Source organism: Drosophila serrata, unplaced genomic scaffold (assembly GCF_035046125.1).
Source record: "Drosophila serrata isolate PLE 108 unplaced genomic scaffold, ASM3504612v1 contig_204, whole genome shotgun sequence".
NCBI classification, from domain to species: Eukaryota; Metazoa; Arthropoda; class Insecta; order Diptera; family Drosophilidae; genus Drosophila; species Drosophila serrata.
In genome coordinates, this window is record NW_028257102.1 from 366,884 (window position 1) to 388,068 (window position 21,185).

Genomic DNA, 21,185 nt, shown 5'->3' on the forward strand with positions numbered 1-21,185 from the left:
TTATTAATTACCTTATAAGAACAAATTGAATTGGGGTTTACGGATTTTATTTTAAACTGCCTTTTCTACATTTGATATTTACACAAAATCATTTATGCCTTAGTGCTAAATAACATACTTAACGTCAAACAAACACAACTAATAAATACACAAATGAACTATTTCCTAAATGTGATACATTTTATCCAAGCATATGGTTATAACTTGCATATAACGATCCCAAAGACATCGAGTTTCTTGGTCCCTGAAAAAGAATTGTTCTTTATTAAAAAAAATAATGTATTATGAGGATCTTACCTAGATATTTCCAGATCTAACACGCTCTGCGTTATGGAGGCTAAAAACTTGTTCACCTGTTCTCGATTCCAACCATTCTGCCGCCAAGGATCGATTAGTTTCTCACAGAGATCCACGAATAGATCGCGTAGTTCACGATTGCGGTGCAAATTACAGGCAATTGTAATTAAAGCACGCCAGTACGAGCTATAAAAATAACCAAAATTATAACATGAAAATTACAATTGAGGGGCAAGTCCGTACCGAAAGTTGCCATCCAGTTCATGAAAGGCACGTTCCAGTAGCACGGGTTTCAGGCGCAGGCAGACGAGACTAAGAATAAATACCATTTATATGTGCATAGCTTGTACACTATCTTTTCTTACTGCTTAATTTCCTTTTCCTTGTCGAGGAGGCAACGCAGTTCTCGCAAATCCAAAAGGAACTCCTTGTCCATTTCAGTGTCATAGTATTCGGGGCCCGTGTGCTGCAAGGAATCAACTAATTTCACCTAAAAAATCCACATTTGATAATGAGTGACTTGCCTGGTAGGTGTACGTCCAGTAGATCATAATGGCATGGGAGCAGGTTAACAGGTCGCTGAAACTCAGATATTGCAGCTTCTTTTTCGTGGTCTCAAAACGCAGACAGGCCAGGAAGACAATGCAGGCATACTTTCTGAAATAATTTAGTTACAAGTTAGAAATAAGTTTCCACCGAATGTGTTTCCTACTTGGCCAGGTCGTTCGAAATTATGAAATGCTGCTTTATGTTGTTTGTCAGCGTACCAGGCATCTCTTCCACGGACTTAAATATGCGTTTTACGTTGTCGAACTGTCGCCTAAAGAAACATTAATTACAACAATTACATCAGATAAATCTTGGACAAGCCTTACCGAACAGATTTCAGCTTGACGCACGTCTTCTCAGCCACTTCGTCCAGGTCCTTGCGATAGCGGGAGGACAGCTTCTTGCCGAGAATCTCCCGTGCCACCACATCGTCGATCGAATAGTACTTCTCGGTGATTAGATCGCGAACATGCGGCTCCAGCTGGAAGCAGGACTGCTCCATCAGTTTGGTGGGTGCGTTGAGGTAAAGCTCAATCAAGGAGTAGGTGCGGTAGTGGTCCAGCACGTCGGAAGCTATCAGATCGCTGGGAGCACCCATTGAGTGGCCAAAGCCTTTCTGCTTCAGGTAGGAAACCGCCTCGCTGGCTGGAAGGTACACAAATTAAAGATAAGCCAAGAGCTTGACTCGGAGAGCTGAACGTACAGGAGAAGCCTTCGATCCATAGTTGGTATATCTCGGGATCCACGAGAGTGTAATTACTTATAAAAACATCCACATCGGCCTACAAGAAACTGATTTTAGCAGATATAAAATTTCTTTGCTTCGTTACCATTTTACAGCAGTAGTATGACCGTATTACGGTATTGCCACCAGTACCTATCGATGATAGAGATGGCATATCGCCACAAATAATTGTTTAACTCGTTAAAACGAGTTTGAAATATATCGCAATAAATTAAACGTATGTATACATTAATTACTTCAAATTAAATTGATAAAAACTATTAAATAAAATAAATACTTTATATATAATTAGGGACTCAAATCAGATAATTTTTCTAATTGGGAGATGGATAGCTATGAAACGCATCTATCGATATATCCAATGGCAAGCGATACCTGCAGTGCGCATGACAACTCTAATTATCATGAGGAAGAAGAGGAGGATATCAACTTTTAGAGACGAAATTTAGTAAAGTTTAAGCATAAGAAATGTAAATCGCGATGAACCCAAACACTGTAAATAATGCAACGCAACGTCAATGCATGCAACGCGCAGTTCGCATATGAGTGGTGAGCGCGGGAAAACGCGGATCGCGTCCGCAGCAGCAACAACAACACCGACCGTCTCAGACATATCCAATTGCAAGTTGCAATTCCGATGAACACAACTCAACAATAATAATATTTGGCACAAGAATAAGTGAAAGTGAACCACCGAGTGGGCGCCTGGCGCAAAAATAATATGGAACAGGTCGACTCCTCTACCGAGCTGCACCTGAATAGGAAAGATCTGGCCGCGCTGGCCGACGACGTTGTGAAAGAAGAGGTGATATTGGAGAGTTCGGGCCATCACCATCATCATCATCAGCATCACCATCATCAGGTAAAAGGAGCAACAAACGAGGAGCCAGGCTCTTTTGGCGGGTAGCGGTGGCTGCCAGAGGAGAGCGTGGTTCCCAGAGTTCGGTTCCTGGTTCATGGTTCTGAGTCCTCGAACTCCGAGTCCGAATCGAAACTGGCTCTGCTCCGCTTCGCTCTGCGCAGTTGTGGAAAGTGCGGTTGTTTGTGTGCGAACGTGTGTGTGTGTGTGTTTCTGTGCGAGTGGGTGGTTGGGCGGCTGGGGGTGGCAGCGGGCGGCGCACACAAAATGCGCGCGGTGCTTGCGCCCTACGAGCTGCTAGCTATGAGCTCCATGCGACCCACTGGGCAATCCCAACCCCCAAAAACCGCCAGCCCGTCCGCCCGCCTTTCACCTCCTCCACCCAACCCAGCGCGCTTGTGGCGCAAATTGTTGTGTATACCGATTTTCATTTTTCCCATGCTGTGTTGTTTACTTACATTCGAATTTTCCTCTTTGATTCCTTGCTAAAAATCGCTCTGCATCGCATCGTCGACGAATCGAAACGAAAACACAACCACAATTACGAATTCGGCCACTGGATATCCATCCACATGCATGTGACGAACGTGGGAATATGTGCGCTATGGTAATGCAGTTGGACTCCAAGGTTCGCATGGTCACATCCTCCTCAAACGACAACAGCGGCAGCGGCGGCGCCAGTGGCGGAGCAAGCGGACCCGGTGGCCAAAGCGGCGGTGGCAGCGGTGTGGTATCTGTGCCTGTGTCCCTGCCTATTGGATCGATGCTAACCGGCACCACCTTTAATGTGATCACGCCCGACCAGCTGCCTCACTTCAAGCCGATGCTGTGCGTCGACAACAATGGCTACCTGTCCGGCAGCACGGTCAGCATGGGGAACGACCTTAAGACGATCGTTATTCAGCAGCAGCAACAGACGCAGCCTGGCGGCGGCGGCGGTGGAGGCGGAGGTGGCGCCAACAGTGCAGGCACCAACACGACCGCAACCAATACGATTGGACTGAACCACGATGGCTCCGGGAGCAATAACAGCCACGACAGCTTGGCCACCTTGGAACACACCGGCGCTGGAGGAGCGGGCACTGGTGGTGGCGGCGGCACAGGCGGTGGGTCCACCGGTTGGTCGGAGAACCCGTCCACCCAGCACATGGAGGTCTTCCAGATCCGCTGTAAAACCACCTGCGCCGAGCTATACCGCAGCAAACTGGGATCGGGCGGACGTGGTCGCTGCGTCAAATACAAGGATAAGTGGCACACACCCAGCGAGTTCGAGCACGTGTGCGGTCGGGGCTCTAGCAAAGACTGGAAGCGCTCCATCAAGTACGGCGGCAAGTCGCTGCAATCCCTCATCGATGAGGGCACGCTCACGCCGCACGCGACCAATTGCAGCTGCACGGTCTGCTGTGACGATGAAGCAGGTGAGTCAGGTGAGACGACAAACAACATTTAATTACTATACATAGACTCCGTTGTGGCGGATCTGCCCAGACAGATTTGTCACAGGGCGTCACAATGTGCACAGGGGACTCGGACACAACTTGAAGTTAGTTCACAACTAAATCAATGCATGGAGAGGGTTGGCTTTCTCCTGCCTTCTTTGCTTGTCCACTTATGCCGAGTTCCATGTGCCATCACCTCAATCCCTACAGAGAAACATTTCATATTAATTCCCCAACAATTCGGTCCCGTTTAGCATCCGGCCCAGTGCGTCTCTTCACGCCGTACAAGCGGCGGAAGCGAAATCAAACTGATCTCGACATGGAGCCGGGACCCAAACGCAAGCGCAATGCCCATCATAGCAACAACAATAATAGTAATACCAATAACAACAACACGAGCGGAGGGAGCACAGCCAACAATTGTGTGGACGTGACCGCCGCCGTGGCTGCAGCAACGGCCAATGTGGTGGACGAGAACAACATGTTCCTGGCGGAGGAGAATATAACGTCCAAGGATGAACCGTGGGCGGCGTTAAACGACAGTTTGGATACTTCCACCGAGCTAGTTGATCAGTCCCAAATGGGCAACGCCTATGAGCGGGAAACGTTTGTGGTCAACATAAACGATGGCTCCTCCATCGCCGTCCTGGACACCAGTCAATCGATAAAGAATATCGAGCACGTCTACTGCACCATGGTCAAGGCAACTAATGATTTCAAGCGCCTGCTGAACGACATGAAACAGTCCTACGAGCGTCGCATCGAGGTCCTGCAAAAGGAACGCGATGCAGCAGTCAGTGCAATGCGTGTCCAAGTCCATGCGGACATTGACGATCCCAATATATCTGGTTCCCTGCATGGAAATGAGATCATATCGGCCAAGAAGGTACATTTTACTAATTTTTTTATTCTTTAAACCCATGTCTAGCAAGTTGAACCATATAGATACCCAGAGTGTCCCGGCGAATTTTCATACAAATATTATACCTTGCTTTTTTGTTATAAATGAATTTTTGTTTTTATTTGGTAATTTCTGAAACCAAATATTAATTTGTATTATTTATTAAAATAGTGCGCCAACTGTAACCGAGAAGCACTGGCCGAGTGCTCACTGTGTCGAAAGACGCCGTACTGTTCAGAGTTTTGCCAGCGCAAGGATTGGAACGCTCACCAGGTGGAATGCACAAGAAATCCACAGACAACGCAACAGGTCATGCTGTTGATCGATGATCAGTCCTAAGCAACATAACGAATTGTACATAAAAATTTTACTACTAATTAATACGATCGATTATACAAAGTTCCCCTTCCCCCATCCTTGATACTAAGTGGTCCATAGACCATCCCACTCCCCGCCCCTGCTTCCCTTGAGCAAGTTGTCGGCATCCTCTTAGACTTATGTCCTATATTAATGTAATTCTTAACGTATAACTATATAAATATATATATATACATTTTACTATTGAACGTAGGGCAACCCAGCAGAAAAGAAAAAAAAAAAACAAACGAAATAAAAGTAATTAAAAAAAGAGTAAAAGGTAGCAAGCGAAAATCAAAGCAAGTGCAAAGGCGTAGATAATTAATTAAGCTACGATTTGAAAGTAACAAGAACCTAAACCGATTACATGTAATTCAATTTAAATTTAATTAAATTAATAATAGTTGCAAAGCGCGCATAGCATAACTGACAAGAGACCCCCGACCTATCTATCCCCTACCCCATACACACCACTCATTCACAGTGAAGGAATATGGAAAGAAAGATAAAATCGTAGCGAAGATAACACACAAATTCTGAAATTACCATACATATTCGTCTATGTATACACCTTTCATTAGATCTAAGCGCATAGTTAAACTTTTAACATTTTACCATTATAATTTTATGGATACTACTGCCCGTTACAAGCATCCAATAATAAAGATTTCAAACAAGAAAACCACAACAGAGCTGCATCTAAACGTAAGCAAAGAATTCCGAATTCCGATTCTATCCGCAGCATAGTTATTGATAGCGATTGATGACAACAATTCGCAAAACTACTGTCTGTTTAGCTGTGTGTAAATGTGTCTCGTAGGGTTTTCCTCCGTTCTCCTCCTTCCTCCCATTTGTAAAGTTTTTGCCTCCCCCAGCTAATAGTCTGTAGTCTCCATATGCTAATACATCCATATATGTAGTATATATATATATATATATACATATAACGAAAGATATCTTTAAACAACTAGCTATATATTCCGATTCAAGCACACCCCCACACACGTTCATACACTGAGATAAACGGCAAAACCTAAAATCAAATCTTGATTTTCATGTCTGTATGTAATGGTTTCGGATACTACAAAATTAAATCTAGACAACAGCTACACTGCAAGAAAATTCAATAGCACCCGATAACTGACAGCATACTGAAACACAAATCAAAACACGAGCGCAAGGTGCAGATAGAGAGAGATCAATGGGAGAAGTTCGGATAAAAAGATAAAAAAAAAAATATATAACTACATTTAAATGTACAAAGCCTAACTTTTTGTCGTGTCTTCCTTTCTGGTTTGTTTTATTTTTAATAATTTTATTTTCTTTGGCCTTGGTCAGGCTTTTGGGGCTGAAAACCAATTCATTTTATTCAAGATGAGTGTACCGTAAATATTCCTATTTTATTAATTTACGCAAGTTATTTTTTCTGCTGAAAAGCTTTATGGTTTTGTAACTTAAGGTATACATTTTGAAGAGGTTGAAAAAATGGACTGGGGTTCTCTCGATTGTCTCAACAAATTTAAATGAGGCTTGCACATAATGTCTAACTCTGCCTCTACGTCATTTAATTCTTTTATATTCGCAGATATAAAAATCCCCACAGTACGGATTACTAATGAAATAAAACAAAACTTGGATTTACATTTGTTTGTTAGTTTTTATGCACATGTTTCGTTTATTATTGCATTTCATGTTGCCGTCTGTGTAGCATTATTATCGAATTATTCAGTATTCCTTACTCTTACTGTATTCTATTACCAAAAATAATTTCTTAAAACTTGTTTACTCGCGTTTAATTTATTTATAGGTATTTGTATTATTATTATTCCATGCTTGCATCCTGCAACTGCTCGGGGTAGAGTGTGTTGGCTAGATTATTCGATTTATACGTACTTGCCAGCGGTAATTCGGTAACTTGTGTTCTCAACTACAATTACAAACGTGGAACTAAAAACTCCAGCGGGAAGAGAGCTACAGTAGAATGTTGCTTTTAAATATATATGTGTATATATATTCGTATCCGTGTAAGTTGGGTGGGGAGTGGGTAGGTGTACATAGAACGAAACCGATATTTAAACATGAGAGTGTGGTTTATTTTGCCGTCTATATATCTTCTTCGCTGGTTTGTTGCTATTGGCATTAGTAACTAATTTGTGTGATAAATTTTCGAACCGCTCCGAGTGTTCTAAGGTATAATTCCTATATATTAAAAGAAATTTGATTCGTAATAAATCGATACAAAACATATACGCATAATTAACGTGCCTAAAGTTTATAACATTTCTCAATTGGCTAAATAATAAATTTATGGGGTAATTTGCTGCTGCCCAATGAAGTAAACAATATATGGGATAAAGAAATGCCAAAAGTAAGGGATTTCGGGTTCACAAACACAACGTTTAAATTGGTTAAGTGTTAAACAAAGCCAAAATGGAAGGAAATCGGGGACATTAGTATAGCTTTTAAACCTAACTCGAGGCGCCGGAAGAGACGCTTTAAGCAAAACTTTTTTTACATACAATACACCTCGTATTCTTCTCTTTTTGTTTGGAATCACAAATGTTAGCTAGTATTTAAATACACATGTAGGTAAGACATTTAAAAGGGAAAATCGGGGAGTATGCGACTCTTGGCGATCTGGTGGTGGTGGTTAGAGAGACGACTGTGGTGGCAAATGGTGCGGCGACCAACATTCAAGCTGCTTTTGCTGCGGTTGAGGGTCTGGCTCTTACTGTTCCAGCTCCCGATCGAGCTTCACTCCAAGTTCCGCACCTCGAATCGCTTGTACGTGTAGTTGATGAATACCCAGTCCTTGGCGATCTCACCGCCCTGCGGTATGGGCGCCGATGCTGTGGAATCAAAATGGAATCATATTTCGTGTTGGCTGCCCAGCCCACCGACCCCAAAAACTTACGTATTTCCAATGAGACATCGGGGAACTCATCGAAATTGGACGTATCGTCGATGGAGCGCACCTCGACGGGTATGGCTGCGGGACGTTCGCGTATGTGCTCCCAGTCAACGCCCCGGAAGAACGGCACAGACTTCAGATCATCGAGACCGCGCTGGGAGCCCAGCCGGCGATCGGCCTCGCAGCAAAAGTTGATGATAGTCTCCTTGGCCTCCTCCGAGATAGGTATTTCCGGGGGGAATATCAATGTCTCGCGCCAGTTCATTACCTTTCGGTACGTATCCTGCGGATTGTCCGAACAGAAGGGCGGATAGCCCATCAACATTTCGTACATAATGACGCCGAGAGACCACCAGTCGCAGGCCGGTCCATAGCCGGTCTGTAAGAATACTTCGGGTGCAATGTAGTCTGGCGTTCCCACCGTACTGTAGGCGAGGGCGCGTCGGTTTCGCTTCCACGACTCGGCACGTCGCTTCGAGTCCATGGGACTGGAGGGAACATAATAGTTGGTTATATCGCCAGCTTATTCTCATAGCTTACTTACCTGGCACAGGTGCCAATGAAATCGGATGGTTTCGCCTGCGATAAATCCCGATAAAAGTCTGTCCGATGTGACTTCTTTAAGCCGGTGCAGAGTCCGAAGTCGGAGAGCTGAAAAATGCCCGATTAGTAACCACATATTGGGAAGATTTTTACTGAGTGCTCACCTTGAGATGGCCTCGAGCATCTAGCAGCAAGTTGTCCGGCTTGATGTCCCTGTGTATGAAACCGAGTTTGTGTATTGAATCGATCGCCAGTGCCGTCTCGCTGATATAGAACTGTGTGCACTCCTCGGATAGCGTGTCCTTCTTCATCAATAGCGTCATCATATCACCGCCAGGCAAGAACTCCATTATTAAATATAAATTGACCTGATCCTGTGACGGTAATATACATAGGTAGGATTATGATTTAAAATGATGATGCCTAACAAAACAAGTTCTTAATATATTCAGACGAGTTTCAGTATTACTGAAAATTTTACCAATTGTATATTCTTACATAAAGTTAATAATTAAATATTTATAGTTTTAAAATGTTTTACTTTTAAGAAGAAATATTCATTTTATTGTGAGTATATTAATTTTTGTTAAACTGTAACCATTGTTGCATAACTGGAGTGAAGGTGCGCTATAGGCACGTATTCCTGTGGCAAGAACTTTCACCGCAACGAAGAAGTGGAGTAAAGGGGAACACGAAAAACAACAACAAAGACGGTACCATACAGAGAGAGAGAAAGGGACGTGACCATATGATTGGCAAGGCGCTTTTGGCACTTGCACTTGTATTGGTTTATTGATTTTCTGCCGTGTGTTTTTTAACACAATTCTTTTGTTATGCGCGCTGTCCCAACCCGAGCTCCTTCCTACCCCCTTCGCTGCTCACTTGCTGTTGTTGCTGTCACTCACCTGGAAACTGTAGTACATCTTGACCACCCACTGATGATCGGCCTCGACGAGAACATCACGCTCGGCGCGTACATGAGCCACCTGCTCCTTCTCAAGCATATCGGCTTTGCGCAGCACCTTCATCGCGTACACATGGCCCGTGTCCTTTTTCTGGACGAGACGCACCTCTCCAAACGCTCCCCGCCCGATGACTTTTAGCGCCTCGAAGTCCTCGACGCCCAGACGGAGGCGTTTGAGACGCAGGTACTCCGTCTCCTTTTGCGCATGCTGCAGACGCTTCTCCTGGCGCTGCGACTCTGTCAGGCTCTCATCCTTTAACTGCGCCTCCAATTTGGCCAGGCGCTGCTTCCGCTCGCCGTACTGCGTCACCAGGTTGCTGTAGTAGTTTTCTAACGTCACCTTGGCCTTGGTGGCCTTGTCCAGTGTGTGGTCGCTGAATCTGATCGAGGCACCGTCAGCGTCCTGCGTTCTGCTGCTCATCATCTAAGCTGTGTGTAGTCCTGGTCGCCTCGGTCGTGTGTGTTTTGTATTGCGTTTGCTGTTTCGCACTATACTCCGTTCTTGTTGTGTGCTGCCCCGTTTTTTTGTGTGTGTTTCTGTGTGTGTTCACAGCCCGGCTGTGTGTCCGTTGGTGTGTGTTAAGGAGTTATGCACTTGCCAAAGCACACACACTGCTTTTGTCGCCCGTTTCTCGCCTTTTTCCGCCGTAATTTCCTTTTCCACGCTAATTTGTGTTAAAATGTGAACTGAATTCCTCCCTCTATCTATAATCGTCGCCAAATGTAAATATGTATGTTGAAGGGGACACACTGGCGCGGACACGAAAGCCAATCGATATCTATCGAGTTCGAATTTTTCTCATTTTTAGATTGATGAGAAATATATAAATAAAATGTTACATTTAAGTTATGGTATTATAAATTATTATTATTTAATTTGTTATTTGTCAAGTCTACATTTCATTTTAACTAAGTTTGAAATCAAAGGAATACGATAACTACGATTCTTAAGAGTAAAACGTAATAACTTGTAAGTGAAAAATACATTTAACTAATATCAAGTGTATATTATTCCTTCTCAATTAAAATAAATAAATAAGAACTAATAACTATTGCGATGGTTGAAAAACAATCGAAATGCATTTAAAAAAATCAAGTAACTATCGATAGTGACATCGATGATGTTGTTTTGTTTTGACACTCAATTGGGAATAATTTGGCAGTTAATTTGTTAATTAATCCTGCTCCCGCTCCGGTTTCCCATTAAGCCGTCACCACTAACTCCCTGGATTTATTGGTCAGGTGACACAGCTCGCGACGACGATGCCCACATTCAGATAGTAATGGCCCGCATCACTAGTATCCTGGACTTGGAGCCCAGTTGCCTGCTTTTCATTTTCAATCTACTGAGCTTGGAGGACCAGCTGCACCTGGCTAGGTGTTGTCGCCTCTTTCGGGACGCTTTCCTCCACCTGCATCGACACCATTTCCAAGATGTCATCGACAGGGAGACGAATTTGCGGACTCTCGAGGACTGGCACACATTCCTTTGGCTGTGCGGTGGTCGCATCCGCAGCTTACAATCCTACTTCGACGATGACCACCCTCTGCAGCTGATGCCACTGATCAGCAAGCATTGCTACCGGCTGGAGAGGATCTCGATTCATAACGCAACTGTGGCCAGAGCACAGCCGTATTTGCTGCGGATGAGGTCGTTAAGGAGTGTTCATGTGCGCAACTACAAGAGCACCAGCAAGGACCTGGTGAGAGCGATAAGGATTCACCTCCCGCTGGTGACCACCTTGAGCCTGGAGAGCTTCGATCGAAGGGAATGTGAGTGATCTGATAATACCTTGAAATTTTTACCTATTTGCTTAATATAAATTGTCGATTTTTCAGTACAAGAAGTGCGTAATTTCAGCGAGCTGGTTGAGTTGGGTCTGTACGATGAAGTCACCGCCTCGGAGTTCGCTTTGATAGTAAAGAACATGAGAAATCTGCGAACCCTTCAGCTGGGCAATGCCAAACGCTTTCTAGTTACCAGTAACCTCAGGATGTTGGCCGCCAATTGCCGCCAGCTTGAGAAACTGTCCTTCCAAGACTGCGAAGCTGATCTTCTAGTCCTGCCGCAATTCTCGAACCTTAAGTACCTGCAAATATACTGCCCAGAGGAACTAAAGACACGCTTTTTCAAAGCCTTGGCTAGAAGTCAGTGCTCCACACAGCTGGAGTATCTCATACTCCATCGGAAGCGCTGGATCAGCGAGGAGCAGGCCCAACACATCAGTGCCTTAAGGTCGCTAAGGTGGCTTGTTTGTAAGCCACGGGATGACTTGTGTGTTCGACACTTGGCCGAGCTCCGGCACCTGGAGTGCCTTTCCGTGCAAGCAGCCAGGGAAATAGGTGAATTTCAGCTCTCGCTGCTGGTGACCAACAACGAACAGCTGCGGTATCTGAACATCTGCTACTGCCTGGGAATCACAGACGCCTTCATCCTGGACACGCTTGGGAGTCTGGGCAGGCGAGTAGTCCACCAGCCAATGGAGCTCTTTGCCGCAGCCACCGACATCAGACACGATATTATGGAGAGGGTAAGTTCTCGCTTAATTCTAACTTTGGCTGAACATTTAAATTACGATTTTTCTTATTTAATTCAGCTGCCGTTAGAGTATCCACGAAAGATGCTCTGTCTGAACTTCGAGTGCAGCGAGGGAATGGCCAGCGGCGATCACTTCTATGCTGATGAACCGGAATTTGATCGCCAAGCTATATGAGCCTTGGTCGTTTGATTGTTAAACAAAGAATGTCCCTTTTTTCATCATTACCAAAAAGTCTAAACTAATATAATACTTCTTTATATCCAGCTTTATTAGTTATTTTATCACTCTGAGTGGTATATGTTTTTTGTTATTGCACAACGATGTATTCACCTTGAGTATTCAATTAAGTCTTTTATTCGTATTTAATATACATATATATATATATATATATTAAATTCTCTTTTAAATTCATTATTTGGGAGTTTAATAAGGAGAGAAGATAGATAGTTACAATTAATAACTTTTAAAAATAAAATCTTGGCAATTTGTACATCTATTTTGCATAATCGAAAAATTGATACCGTTGCAAAGTCTCGATATCGATTAATGCAATCACTAGTATTCGATAACTGTTACCAATCGACTTAACACAGAAGTTTGCTCACCTCTAATTCGAACAGAGAGAAAATTCTCCAGAGAAAATTCGAGTGGAAAAACGCCATTAGTGGGCCGCCAAGATGCTGTCCATGCTCCAGGAGAAGCGGCCGCTGAAGCGCACCCGCCTGGGGCCTCCGGACATCTATCCGCAGGACGCGAAGCAGCGCGAGGACGAGCTGACGCCTACCAATGTGAAACACGGCTTCACAACGACGCCGCCGCTGTCTGACGAGTTTGGGACGGCCCACAACTCGAATGTGAACGCCAGCAAGGTAAGTGCCTTCTTCAGCGGCGTGTTGGCCAAGAAGGAGGAACTAATGACGCTGCCAGATACGGGTCGCAAAAAGCAGCAAATCAACTGCAAAGACAACTTCTGGCCCGTGTCGCCGCGACGCAAGTGCACAGTGGATGCCTGGTTCAAGGACCTGGCTGGCAACAAGCCCCTCCTCAGCCTGGCCAAGCGGGCGCCCTCCTTCAACAAGAAGGAGGAGATCTTTATTACACTGTGCGAGAACCAGGTGAACATGCAACGTGCCACCTGGTTCATAAAGCTGAGCGCCGCCTACACGCTAAGCTTCACCGAGTCGAAGAACAAGAAGCGCAGCATCTACGACCCAGCCGCCGAGTGGACGGGCAACATGATCAAGTTCATGAAAGAGTTGCTGCCCAAGCTCCAGGAATACTACCAACAGGGTAAGAAATCTTGCGTCCATCACCTTGAGAGAATATGCATCATCTGACAAACATTTCCTTACAGCGCACAGCGACAAGAATACGACAAATGGCAGCACTCCAGGTAGCTTGACCGCCGTTGGAGCCGGTAGTGGGAGTGCTGGCACCAACGGTACCTCGGTCAATAGCTCCGGCAATTCCGTAGCCGGCTGCAGTGCTCCGACGAACGTTATTCCAGTGCCCAGCATGGCTAGCCCTTTGCCACCGATACACAGTCCGGCAAATGGCCAGCAGGCCGGAGCTGGCGGCGTAGTTGGATCAGGAAGTGGTATCCTACCGGCGACGGGAGCCCTAGGAGGAGGACCAGCAGTCGGTGGTGGCGTTAGCGGTGCCGGGACATCAGTGGTCGGTGTCGGGAGCGCCACAGGTGTGGGAGCTACTGTGCCGCCCGGCTCCAGTATATCGGGTATCGGGAGCCAGTTCGAGGACAGCCGGAACGCCCTTAAGTACTGGAAGTACTGCCATCAGCTGAGCAAGTACATGTACGAGGAATCACTGCTGGACCGCCAGGAGTTCCTCAACTGGATACTCGACCTTTTGGATAAGATGCGTACACAGGCGAGCTTTGACGAGCCGCTAAAGAAGCTGGTGCTTAGCTTCGCCCTTCAGTATATGCACGATTTCGTGCAGTCGGAGCGGCTCTGCCGGAAGATGGCCTACATAGTGTCCAAGAAACTAGCCCAGTTGCTCAACACAGCCGTGGAGCAGCAGGCCATCAAGGAGCTGGAAGAGCACAAGCTACAGCAGCAGCAGCCGCACGAACACCACCACGATCCCTATGAGCTGGCGCTGCAGGAGCAAATGAGTTGTCCGCATCACCGGGATATAGTGCTCTACCTGAGCACCATTCTTCAGATCATCACCATCGAGTGTCCCACGGCCCTGGTGTGGAGCGGAATAGCAGCACACCGAGCACCTTCCTCGCTGCTGGGCAGTCCGCTGGACCACCTGCCGCTGGCACCGTCCGTGCTACCAATGCCCACGCGTTGTCCGCGAACCAACCAGGAAATAAGGCGGCAGCTGCGCGCGGCCGAGTCGGACATTGTGTTGCGCACCCAGCACGCGGAGCAGCGCTGGTTCGCCGCCAAGTGGCTGAGTGCGGGCAAGAACCACTACACCAGCGTTTTGGCCACGCTGGACCGCTTGGACACGCACTGCTTTGACCGCATGGAACACAACAACAGCATAGACACCCTCTACGCGCACATCTTTCCCAGCACCAGCGCCGCCAGTCGACGGCGCGAAGAGGAGCAGCAAGACTCGCAGCAGCAACAGATGCGTCCGGCCTATGAGCCCAAGCAGGACAAGGACACGGTGCGTATTCTGTGCGAGTGGGCTGTCTCCGGCCAGAGGTGGGGTGAGCACCGGGCCATGGTGGTGGCCATTCTGCTGGATAAGCGCCAGATCGACGTTACCAGCACTCCGGCTGACCAGCAATCCAGCGACAAGGAGGACAAGGACTCGCTGGCCTCAGGAGCCGGCCTGATTGATGGCTTGCCCGTGTTTCAGCACGTCCTGATGAACTTCCTCGACCACGATGCCCCCATTTTGGACGAGCACTCGAGCAGCAGTCAGCAACGAACCGAGTTCACCAATCTCGTTCAGCTGTTCAGCGCCTTGATCCGTCACGATGTGTTCTCGCACAACGCCTACATGCATACGCTCATATCGCGGGGAGATCTTCTGCTGGAGTCCGTCCTGGTCAGCAAGTCGGTCACAACGGCGACAAAGACCTCGCCACCGCCGCCGGCTCCGCCACCAACGACACATGGCTTCGACGACGACGGCTTCGGCGGGGGCATTGATTTCAAGCACAACGAGTACGACGACTCCAATGTGGACGACGATCTAGACAAGCTGGTGCAGAATATCAAAGAGAAGGGTCAGCAGCACGAGGCGCCGGACAGCCCTAAGATCGGACCGTCGCCGGTCGATGGAGACACCAGCACAGGAGCTGGTAGCGGCACTGGCACTGGCGGCAGCATTTCGCGCCACTACGTGTACACCAAGCACTTTCCCATTCCGCAGGACGACCCCAGCATGAGCAGCTACAGCAGCGAAAGCAACCAGCGCTATATCTTACTCTTCGGTGTCGGCAAGGAGCGCGACGAGAAGAAGCACGCCGTGAAGAAGATGTCTAAGGAAATTGGCAAATTGTTCACCAAAAAATTCAGCATCGACGTCGCCGCCGCCGGACATGTGAAGAAGCACTCGCGCAACGAGTTCAACTTCGAGGCCACCACGTCCAAGTGCCAGCAGATGGCCTACTTCGACCAGCACGTGGTCACCGCCCAATGTGCAGCCAACGTTCTGGAGCAGCTCAACGGCTTTGCCCTGGGAAACAACAACTATCTCCCGGTGCAGGAGCACGTGGCCTTCCTCTTTGACCTAATGGAGCTGGCCCTTAACATCTACAGCTTGCTGGAGCTGTGCGACAGCCTGCTAAAGGAGCTGCCCGAGGTGGAGCACCAGCTGCAGTCGAAGAAATCCAATCTCGTACGCAGCTATACCACCTCGCTGGCCCTCTATATCGTCAGCATTCTCAGGCGCTACCACAGCTGCCTGCTGCTCTCGCCGGAGCAGACTCTGTCTGTGTTTGAGGGCGTCTGCCGCACAATCCGGCACGTGACCAATCCCAGCGAATGCTCGTCTGCAGAGCGCTGCATCATCGCCTACCTGAGCGACCTGCACGAGTCCTGCGTCCTACTGCAGGGCAAGGAACAATCCACGGAGTACTACCAGCAATTGCAGTGCATCAAGCGCTTCAAGGATATCTTCAATACGCCCGAGCAACTAAGGTGAGTTCGTATAAATTGATAAGGTTTTACCTAACTCCACCCTTTCCATTACCACAGCCTACCGCCGCAAGGCTACAATCCCCAGTTGCTGCAGGAGCTGTTCATGGCTCCTCGGCGTGGTGGTAAGCTGGATCCACACTGGCTAGGAACGCTGCACGAGTCACCGGCAAACGTCTACAGCTTCGTTTCCAACGCCCTAATTGCTGTATGCCGCGAGACGGACAACGAGAGGCTGAACGATGTGGCTCTGGCCTGTGCCGAGCTCACGGCCAGCTGCAACGTGCTGTCCGAGGAGTGGATCGCTGCGCTGCAGAGCCTGTGCAGCGGCAGCAAGAGCCCCCGGTATCCACATCTGGGTGGTCAGGTGGACATTGGCCAGGGCAAGACGCACAACGCTTTGGCCGTCTTCGTGTGCATTCTGGTGGCCAGGCACTGCTTCTCACTGGCGGACTTTGTCAGCAAATTCGCTCTGCCGACCCTAGCACGATCGGTGAGCGCTGGTGGTGCCGAGTTAAGCGTGGACGCAGAAGCTGGAGCGAGACTTACCTGTCACTTAGTACTGAAGCTGTTCAAGACGCTGGAGATCCCGCAACCCGGTATGTATTCAGTGAGCACGTCGCCCAATCCCCTGCACGCTGTGGGAAACAACGACTTTAGTATTCGGCTGAGCTGCGACCGCCACCTACTGGTGGGGGCACACAAGACCATTCCCATAGCCGCTGTTCTGGCTGTGCTCAAGGCCATTCTCATTGTGGTGGACAATGCGGCGCTCAAGACTCCCCTAGCCGCTGGCAGTGGATCCTCTTCCTCGTCGGCTGGAGGTGCCTTTGGCAGCGGCAAGCGCAGCGGCGGCTTTAACACCCCGGTACATCCCGGTAGCACGCCGAAGAGCAACGAACAGCGACCGGCCGATCTCAGCCAGATCCTCGGCACCAGTGATCTTCAGTTGGGCAGTAGTCTAACCAGCGAGCCGGAATCGTTGCAACCGCAGCCATCCAGTGGCGGTCTGGAGCAGATATCCCTGCTGGAGTTCGCCCAAGCCGTACTCAAACAGATCTGTGCTCAGGAACATGTCCTCGAGCGCTGCCTCAAGAACGCCGAACAGCTGTGCGACATGATCATCGACGAAATGTTAACGGCCAAGCAAGCGCAACGCGTGCTGCACATGATATGTTATCCGGAGGCAGAGTTTAACATCATATCCGAGCTGGATCAGCGTTCGATGATCGTCCGCATTCTGGAGAACCTGGGCCAGTGGACCCTCCGGATCTCCTGGCTGGATCTGCAGCTCATGTATCGCCAATCGCTGAGCAACAACGCAGAGCTAAACGTCTGGCTGGATACAGTGGCCCGGGCTGCCATCGATGTCTTTCACATGGAGGAGGTCGTCCTGCCGGGTGCCCTGAAGGCGACGCATAAGCCCAAGCCCTCCACTTGGCTGGTGGCACCGCTGATCGCAAAGCTAACGCCGGCGGTGCAGGGCAGGATACTGCGCGTAGCTGGCCAGGTGCTGGAAAGCATGAATTACTTCTCCAAGGTGTCAAAATCTGATTGTAACAGCTCGGGAAGCGGCGACGAGCGCGAGAAGAGCAACAGCTGCCACAGCAGCAACAGTTACGGCCTGGGTGGCGTAGCGGCGCGCAACAAGAAGATGCCGCTCAACTACCAGCCCTTTCTGGGACTTATCCTCACCTGCCTAAAGGGTCAGGACGAGTACAAGGAGAATCTCTTGGTCTCTCTCTACGCCCAGCTCTCCCAGTGTCTGCAGTCCTTTGCCGAGGTGAGTTTTTAGTCTTTTTCTCTTCCACCTTGAACTCCTTTTCTAAACGACTACCCTTTGCACCTTGCAGCTGGACACGATTGGAGGTATCGATGAACCCCAAGCACGGGAGGAGATCCTGGATGCCCTGCAGCTGCGCTTCTCACTGGTAGGTGGCATGTTTGAGGCCATTCAAAAGAACAGCACGCCGACCACCGACTGGGCCATTCTGCTGGCACAACTAGTGTGCCAGGGCGTTGTGGACCTCAGCTGCAACCGAGAGCTCTTCACCACCGTGGTGGACATGCTGGCCACCTTGGTGCACTCAACACTGGTCTCCGACGACGAGCGGCACTACATGAACCTGATGAAGAAGCTGAAGAAGGAAATTGGTGAGAAGAACAACGCCTCCATCCGGGTCATACGGCAGCTGCTGCCGCTCTACAAGCAGCCTACCGAGGTGATTGCCTGCGAGCACGCCGGTATGGACACTAAAGGCAACAAGATTTGCGACATGGACAAGAAGCAACTGCGCATCTCGGATAAGCAACGCATAAGCGTGTGGGACATCCTCGAGGGCCACAAGAACCCGGCTCCGCTTTCGTGGGTTTGGTTCGGTGCCGTGAAGCTGGAGCGGAAGCCCCTGACCTATGAAGAGGCGCACCGCAATCTCAAGTACCATACGCACAGTCTGGTCAAACCCAGTAGCTACTACTATGAGCCTTTGCCGCTGCCGCCCGAAGACATTGAGCCTGTGCCGGAGAAGATATGCATAGTAAGTCAAACTAATGGTTGAAGGTGGTACAGACTCTTACAGTCTCTTTTTTTGCAGAAGGACGAAATGAAGGCGGACACGCCCTCGTCAGTTGATCAGTCCCCCAGCGCCGTTGTCGGCGGCACAGGACGAGGTCGGGGCAAGGGCACTGGGACGCGGAAGCGGAAGCCCAAGAATGCAAAGACTCCGCCTGTGCAGCAGCAGCAGCAACAGCCACAGCTGGCGCCCCAGCCCCAGCAGCCATCAAATGTTCAGCAACAGCAAATGCAGCAACAGCAGCAACAGCAACAACAACAGCAGCAGCAGCAACAACTGCAACAGCAACAGCAAATGCAGAACAATCCCATGGGTCAGATGCCGATGAATATGCCGGTAAGAAATTTTAACAAAAACTTTGTTTAGGTGCCTTTAGCCGAGAGAGAGGGATATCTCAATGTCATCTAACATATTGTATTCCACAGATGAACATGCAACAGTTTGCGCCCAATCCGAATAACATGATGCAGCAGCAGAACGCCATGATGCAGCAACAGCAGCAGATGCAACAGATGGGCAACAACCAGCAACTGCAGCAGCAGTTGAACGTGGGTGGTGGCAATGGACAGCAAAATCCGCAAATGAACTTTATGCAGCAGGGACCGGGTGGCGGTGGCGGAGGCGGTGCGCCGCAAGGAGGAATGCCTGGCCAGCAGCAGCAACAGCAATGGCACAATGCACCGCAGCAACAGCAACCGCCACAGTCGTACATCAACCAGTACGCCCCGCACCAACAGGGAATGCAACGTAAGATTGCTTGCTCAGATCTAGATCTAGATGAACTAACATACCACATATCTTTCAGCTAATCGCATCGAGAGGCCGCCTTTGAATGCAAACTCCAAGCAAGCTCTGTCCCAGATGCTGCGACAGCGTCTGCCCTTCCAGCAGCAGCAACAGCAACAACAGGGGCCCGGCGGTGGTGGCGGCGTCTTCAACCCGATGCAACAGCAACCGCAACCCTCGCAACAGCAACAGCAGCAGGTACCAGGACCACAGCAGCAGATGAATCCCAACCAGATGCGGCAGCAGCAACAGATGAATCCCCAGCAGAATCCGCAAGCTGTGGCCGCCTTCAATGCCATGCAGCAACAACAGCAGCAGAACGCCCAGCAACAGCAGCAAATGAATCCCAACCAGCAGCAGCAACAGCAGCAGTTCATGCGCGCCGGCAACATGCGACCCGGTATGGCTCCAAACCAGATGAACCAAATGAATATGGGCGCCCAGGGCATGCCGCAGAACCCGATGATGCAGCAACAAATGTCGCAGGGCATGGTGGGAATGGTCAATCCAAATGGCAACCAAATGATGCAGGCCGGCGGCGGAGGCCAAGGCGGCAATGGAGTCGGTGTTGGAGTCGGTGTGGGCGTGGTTGGAGGCGCCGTTGGGAACAATCCCAACATGGGCATGGGCGGAATGCCGCAGCAGGGAATGATGCAGCAGCAACAGCCCCAACAGCAGCCGCAGCAACAGGTGCAGTTCCAGAATTTCCAGAATCAATACCAACAGCAGCAGCAGCAGCAGCAGGGTATGCAGCAACAAGGCAATGGAGCAGGCGTCGGCGTAGGAGTGGGCATGACGCCCAACCAGCAGCAACAGCAGCAGGCCAACATGATGGGGAACTTCAATCCGCAGCAGATGCAGCAGGCGAACCGGAACAATCCCGACTTCATGGCGGTGGCAGCGGCTGCTCAACAGCAGCGCGGTGTTCCCGGCGGCATGATGGCTGGAAACAGGGGCCAGTATATGAACCAGGCACCCAACGTAACCATGTCAAACATGATGGGTCCGGGACCAGGAGGACAAGTGGTTGGCGGTCAGGTGCCTCCGTACGCCAGGCAGCAGCCAGCGGGCGGTGGCAAGCCGGGTGTGCTCAACACGCAGCAACAGTTCCAGCAGCAGCAGCAACAACAGCAGCTGAGGCACCAGCAAATGATGCAGATGCAGGGAATGGGCTCTGGACCGCAGCAGGCCGGCGTCGGTGCTGGTGGTGGCGGCGTCGGTGTCGGCGGCGGGGGTGGCATGGTGCCACAGCAGCAGAGCATGAACCAGCAGCAGACCCCGAACCTGGTGGCCCAGCTGCAAAGGCAGAATATGATGGGCCAGCAGCAGCAGTATCAGCCGCCGCCCTATTAGATCGTAGGACACACTCCTTAATTGTAAGCTTACTTAGTTTTAATCATTTATTTATCTCAGATGTATTTGCAATAAACGTTCAAATATGTTCAATTTAATTTAATTGTGAAAATGTAACGTGGAAAAGTAAAAAAATGTATAATACGCATATTTATTATAATATTTTAACTATAAAAAGGAAAAGCTTACTTAACCAAGCCGAAATTAGATTACCCTTGCATTTTGCGATAGGATCACGAAATCA

The 21,185-nt window shown here is 49.0% G+C and overlaps 5 protein-coding genes across 7 annotated transcripts; 3 read left to right on the forward strand and 2 right to left on the reverse strand.

Moving 5' to 3' along the window:
* Positions 1 to 30: 30 nt before the first annotated feature.
* On the reverse strand, positions 31 to 2,927 carry Fibp (acidic fibroblast growth factor intracellular-binding protein). 2 transcript variants are annotated; one of them, XM_086829401.1, is made up of 9 exons: positions 2,909 to 2,927; positions 1,550 to 1,628; positions 1,173 to 1,491; positions 1,010 to 1,117; positions 822 to 954; positions 663 to 763; positions 541 to 609; positions 298 to 483; positions 31 to 244 (listed from the first exon to the last, which is right to left on the reverse strand). In XM_086829401.1, exons 3-9 carry the CDS (start codon positions 1,442 to 1,444, stop codon positions 166 to 168), a joined length of 948 nt encoding a protein of 315 aa, XP_086685527.1. In that variant the 5' UTR covers positions 1,445 to 1,491; positions 1,550 to 1,628; positions 2,909 to 2,927; the 3' UTR covers positions 31 to 165. The 2 variants fall into 2 exon arrangements, with proteins under 2 accessions (XP_086685527.1, XP_020801896.2); XM_020946237.2 differs by lacking the exon at positions 2,909 to 2,927 and adding an exon at positions 1,677 to 2,393.
* On the forward strand, positions 1,971 to 5,829 carry Deaf1 (deformed epidermal autoregulatory factor 1). 2 transcript variants are annotated; one of them, XM_020946235.2, is made up of 4 exons: positions 1,971 to 2,453; positions 3,067 to 3,877; positions 4,144 to 4,775; positions 4,962 to 5,829. In XM_020946235.2, the coding sequence occupies exons 1-4, from the start codon at positions 2,313 to 2,315 to the stop codon at positions 5,127 to 5,129; spliced, it is 1,752 nt and encodes a 583-aa protein (XP_020801894.1). In that variant the 5' UTR covers positions 1,971 to 2,312; the 3' UTR covers positions 5,130 to 5,829. The 2 variants fall into 2 exon arrangements, with proteins under 2 accessions (XP_020801894.1, XP_020801895.1); XM_020946236.2 differs by having other exon boundaries at positions 1,978 to 2,453; positions 3,067 to 3,868.
* A 955-nt stretch (positions 5,830 to 6,784) lies between these two features.
* trc (Serine/threonine-protein kinase tricornered) lies at positions 6,785 to 10,641 on the reverse strand. Its single transcript, XM_020946175.2, has 5 exons — positions 9,507 to 10,641; positions 8,766 to 8,975; positions 8,603 to 8,709; positions 8,062 to 8,546; positions 6,785 to 7,996 (listed from the first exon to the last, which is right to left on the reverse strand). The coding sequence occupies exons 1-5, from the start codon at positions 9,987 to 9,989 to the stop codon at positions 7,902 to 7,904; spliced, it is 1,380 nt and encodes a 459-aa protein (XP_020801834.1). The 5' UTR covers positions 9,990 to 10,641; the 3' UTR covers positions 6,785 to 7,901.
* Positions 10,642 to 10,650: 9 nt separating this feature from the next.
* On the forward strand, positions 10,651 to 12,492 carry LOC110178941 (uncharacterized). The gene is made up of 3 exons (XM_020946240.2): positions 10,651 to 11,338; positions 11,405 to 12,096; positions 12,163 to 12,492. Exons 1-3 carry the CDS (start codon positions 10,849 to 10,851, stop codon positions 12,277 to 12,279), a joined length of 1,299 nt encoding a protein of 432 aa, XP_020801899.2. The 5' UTR covers positions 10,651 to 10,848; the 3' UTR covers positions 12,280 to 12,492.
* Positions 12,493 to 12,682: 190 nt separating this feature from the next.
* Positions 12,683 to 21,039, forward strand: kto (mediator complex subunit kohtalo). Its single transcript, XM_020946188.2, has 7 exons — positions 12,683 to 13,395; positions 13,460 to 16,232; positions 16,290 to 18,012; positions 18,083 to 18,766; positions 18,824 to 19,138; positions 19,228 to 19,549; positions 19,608 to 21,039. Exons 1-7 carry the CDS (start codon positions 12,783 to 12,785, stop codon positions 20,939 to 20,941), a joined length of 7,764 nt encoding a protein of 2,587 aa, XP_020801847.2. The 5' UTR covers positions 12,683 to 12,782; the 3' UTR covers positions 20,942 to 21,039.
* The last annotated feature ends 146 nt before the right edge of the window (positions 21,040 to 21,185 follow it).